The sequence below is a fragment of the Puma concolor genome, chromosome A2, assembly GCF_028749965.1.
Source record: "Puma concolor isolate L17-30 chromosome A2, mPumCon1.1.hap2, whole genome shotgun sequence".
NCBI classification, from domain to species: Eukaryota; Metazoa; Chordata; class Mammalia; order Carnivora; family Felidae; genus Puma; species Puma concolor.
Genome location: NC_141668.1, coordinates 47,352,150 through 47,356,024, shown reverse-complemented (window position 1 = coordinate 47,356,024; position 3,875 = coordinate 47,352,150). Strand labels below are relative to the sequence as shown.

Below are 3,875 nucleotides of genomic sequence, written 5' to 3'. Positions count from 1 at the left end.
CGTGCGCTCCTCTTCTTTCATTTAAGATACTCAAAAAAAAAAAAAAAAAAAAAAAAAAAAAAATTCTTGTAAGCGCTTTGGCCATTTTGTTTAAGAAATTTGTTTTATCTCGTACGGTTTTGAAATAAAGAAATGTTTCTGCAATGGGGAGGAGGGAGTGTCAGAGACAGAAAGCAGCTGTGTACCAGGAAATAATAAGTATCATGCAAAAATATCACAGCTAATGGATGTCCTTTAGGAGTGTAAATATCTATGTTTAATTGCTTTAAAAACGTGGGGTGGAAAAACACAATTATACATTGTGATAACAAACCTGTACAGATAATTTTTGAACAATACAAAACAAGAGCTGAAAAATTTTTCTTTACGATTGAAATAATTGTTCCCAAATCATGACACCGTCCACCCAAATATCATGTTGCCCCCTCTGCAGAACTTGAAGAGGAATAGTTACCAATTGAATGCATTTAGATTCATCCTTAATAAAAAGAAAATTGCATAGCTTTTTATATTGTTGCACATCCTCAAATGCATCTTCCAATATCAATGTCACCTTAGTCTTATTCTCAATATTTTAAATTTTCAATTTTCAGAGATACATAATATATAATTGCTAGTAATTATAAACACATCATTTTATTCATCTGATTTTAATAACATGCATTTTTATAATTACTATACAACTGAAATAGACATTGAGTTATGCTGTGTGCGTGTCTTTATTCAACAGTATATTTTTAGACACCTTGTTCAAACAAATTAAGTGAATTTAAAAGAAAATAAAACATGAAAAAAAAATCCTTCCAGTAGAAACAGAATCACAGTGCTTCACAGACAAAAGGAAAGGAAAAGAAGTTCTCATACGAAAAGAGATTTATTATTACATAGAAAATTCTCACAATAGTTGAAACACACTTCAGAAACTAGTAAACACCTTAGATAGAGTTGTGCCAATTATTCAGCCCACAAGCATCTGCTTTGTCTTAATTAGACGGGGGAGGTGAATGACCACTGTTTATTTTCATTTTCCTCATTAATTATGAAAAACTGCATTTAATTCATCTTGCATGGTGAGAGATTGGCTGCGCAGATGTAAGTCGTAAGGGAAGTGACTGTCGGTGGGCAACCTGAACATGGCACCCTGCCCAAGGGGACCCCTGGGTGGCACTGCACAGTAATGCATGCCGTAATTGTAATTTTTGCCATAGTCCAAGGTTTCTTCTTGCTTCAGGGAAAATATCCCATTATAGTTAATTGGGGGAGGACTTAAGGGACCTTCAAACTGAGGGCTGGCACACTCAGGGGAAGTGCTTTCATAGAAGGATTCATACGCACTGCAATAATTGTAGGGTTTCATGGACTTGGAATTATCAAGAGTTCCATGCCCTGGGGGAGTGGTGAGCTCAGGGCTGTGGTAGGGCGGGTAGAAGGTAGAGTAGGGTGACCTTGTGTGGTGCGCAGCCTCCCCACCCTGACCCATCAGGAAACTCCTGGCGTTGAGCTGCAAGCAGCCTGCCACCAAGTTTGTAGTCGGCTGGGAAAGACCTTTGCATAAGTTTTGGACGAACGTGAGCAGATCAGGTCTCTTGCCGATTCTCAGGATTTCAGAAAGTGCCCAGATGTAGTTTTTGGCCAGTCGTAAAGTTTCTATTTTGGACAGTTTTTGGGTTTTGGAGTAACAGGGGACCACTTTTCTTAAATTGTCCAGAGCGTCGTTGAGGCCATGCATCCTGTTTCTCTCCCGCGCATTAGCTTCCTGTCTCCTGAACTTGACCCTCTCCAGTCGGAGCTTGGTCGTCTTTTTTTTCCTAAGACCCCTCCTTCTGGGCAAGCCATTTTCATCTTCCTCTTCCCTGTCTTCCTCCTCTTCTTCCTTCTCGGTTTCTTCTCCAGGGGCCCTTTTGATGCTCTTTCCTCGAAGGACAATCTGTTTGGAAAAGCTTTCTGGTTTCTTAATTTGCTTCTGGTCCTCACATTCTCTAGAAAACTTTCTGCACATCTGGGATTCTGGCATTACAACAGACTCATCAAACGGTAGTGTTAACATGGTTCTCTAATCTTAAATTACCTGAAAAAATGCCAGCACAATATTTAAAGTGTTTTCATTTTTAAAGTTTATACACTTAAAGCATATTTAATGACTCAATCATAAGAATACAAAAAATGAAAAACGTGAAAAAGTCTGATTCGGGGACCAATTTTTTACGTTAACTATTATTTTTGAGTTTGTGCAGACTCGTAATTATAAAAACTACATGGACACATGCGAGAGGATCAATTTATACAGGCAAATTATCAAAAGAAAACAAAACAAGAAGCATTTATTACATTGCCACCACCATCTCCATTTTCCTTTGATTTTGAACTATTTTTAATGCACAAAAAGGACCTTTGAATTCCAGCAAATGCAAAACATGATATAGCAATGCAGAATTTCATTAATTCCAATTCCCCTGAGTACAAAATGCAAAGAGACACCAGTTTTTAAAATGAAAAAGTATTACCTCTCCGTTAGCTGACAAATTTGTGAGGTGTTTCTTTTTTTCGAAAAAGAAATAAGCCTTAACTTTATTTGCTGTATTATGTAACTGCAAATTTAGATAAGTGGCTGTTGACATTTACGAATTTAAAGGAAAGATTAATCAGAGCCAATTTTTAAACTGATTTCTTTCTGATCACTGAAGAAATATATATAAAAGAGCACTGTTTTCCCAGCCTTCACAAAAAAAAGGGGGGGTGGGGGGTCAGGCTAATTTGGAATAAACTCCATAAATACATTTTAAAAGACAAGAATCACTGGCATTTTTTTTTAAATCAAAGAAAATGTTAAAACTGCTTTTACATTTAAATTTTTTCCAAATGTAATCGTCTGTTTACTGCTGTTCAAATCACCCTGGACAAAAAACCACTCTCGTAGTGTTTTTGTTCTGCGAGCCACAGAAGTCTCCCTCTAGCTAATATCTGACAGGAACGGTCCAAGGATTCTGACTGCAATTGTGCACGTGTGTACAGAATCCCGAATGAAAGGGGAAAATAATTTGTGTTTCAAATACAATTTTGGCTTTCGTTTGGTGAAGTAGCAAGTATTTTCATCTAAAGTCTTCAAACAAATAGGCACGTTAAAACAGACTTTCGAATGTAACAATCTCCAGCCCCCTCAACACACACACACACACACACACACACACACACACACACACACACACACAACTCTTAGCAATGTCCACATACTTGCAGTGTTACATAATAGCAGTGAAAGTATGTGACAGTTACATCATAAGAATGAAATATGATAAGAAGTTATAGATGGCAAAGAGCATGTAAATACTATAAGACAGTGACACTGTATCTTTAAATACTTGCATGCAAAGCCAGCATCAATTGAAGTATATCTTTATTTATATTACCTTAGGTTTTAACTTCATTCAATAATCGGTTTTCATTTTGTATCTTCCAAATCTTTTCAGGCTGAGTGTCGCATCGTCTCCTGGAGTCTCTAGATCTGTGTATATCTGCACTATCTCATTGATCTCTAAAAAGTGACATTGATGCCAACTGCCAGAGCTGGTACCCATGCCATCTGCTAGTGACGTCACAGGGCAGAGAGAACCATGTGATCCTCTCTCTTGGGACCTTCATTCTGCACTGATCATCTGGCATCCCTGTAAGTGGGTACCAGCATTCATGCATCAACACAGAAGGTTAGACTGATAGGGAAAAAATCTGCACCAGCATTTCACATACAGTAGGTGCGTTTCTCTCCTAGAGCTGCTTCAGCTTCACTGGCAGTCTGTAGAAATAGCTGTGTTAGTGTTCAGTTTCGCCCTGCCAACGGTGCAACTATTAGGTAGTCGTTAATATTCCATTCATTTACA

At 37.8% G+C, this 3,875-nt stretch overlaps 1 protein-coding gene across 2 annotated transcripts; it reads right to left on the bottom strand.

Annotated features, from left to right (window-relative positions):
- Nucleotides 1–233: 233 nt before the first annotated feature.
- Nucleotides 234–3,611, bottom strand: NEUROD6 (neuronal differentiation 6). 2 transcript variants are annotated; one of them, XM_025929892.2, is made up of 2 exons: nt 3,408–3,611; nt 234–2,068 (listed from the first exon to the last, which is right to left on the bottom strand). In XM_025929892.2, exon 2 carries the CDS (start codon nt 2,045–2,047, stop codon nt 1,034–1,036), a length of 1,014 nt encoding a protein of 337 aa, XP_025785677.1. In that variant the 5' UTR covers nt 2,048–2,068; nt 3,408–3,611; the 3' UTR covers nt 234–1,033. The 2 variants fall into 2 exon arrangements, with proteins under 2 accessions (XP_025785677.1, XP_086549350.1); XM_086693224.1 differs by having other exon boundaries at nt 234–1,927.
- Between the last annotated feature and the right edge of the window lie 264 nt (nt 3,612–3,875).

What these genes read in the sequence shown, in the direction of transcription:
- NEUROD6 (XM_025929892.2), bottom strand. Translation starts at nt 2,047, where the DNA reads ATGTTAACACTACCGTTTGATGAGTCTGTTGTAATGCCAGAATCCCAG.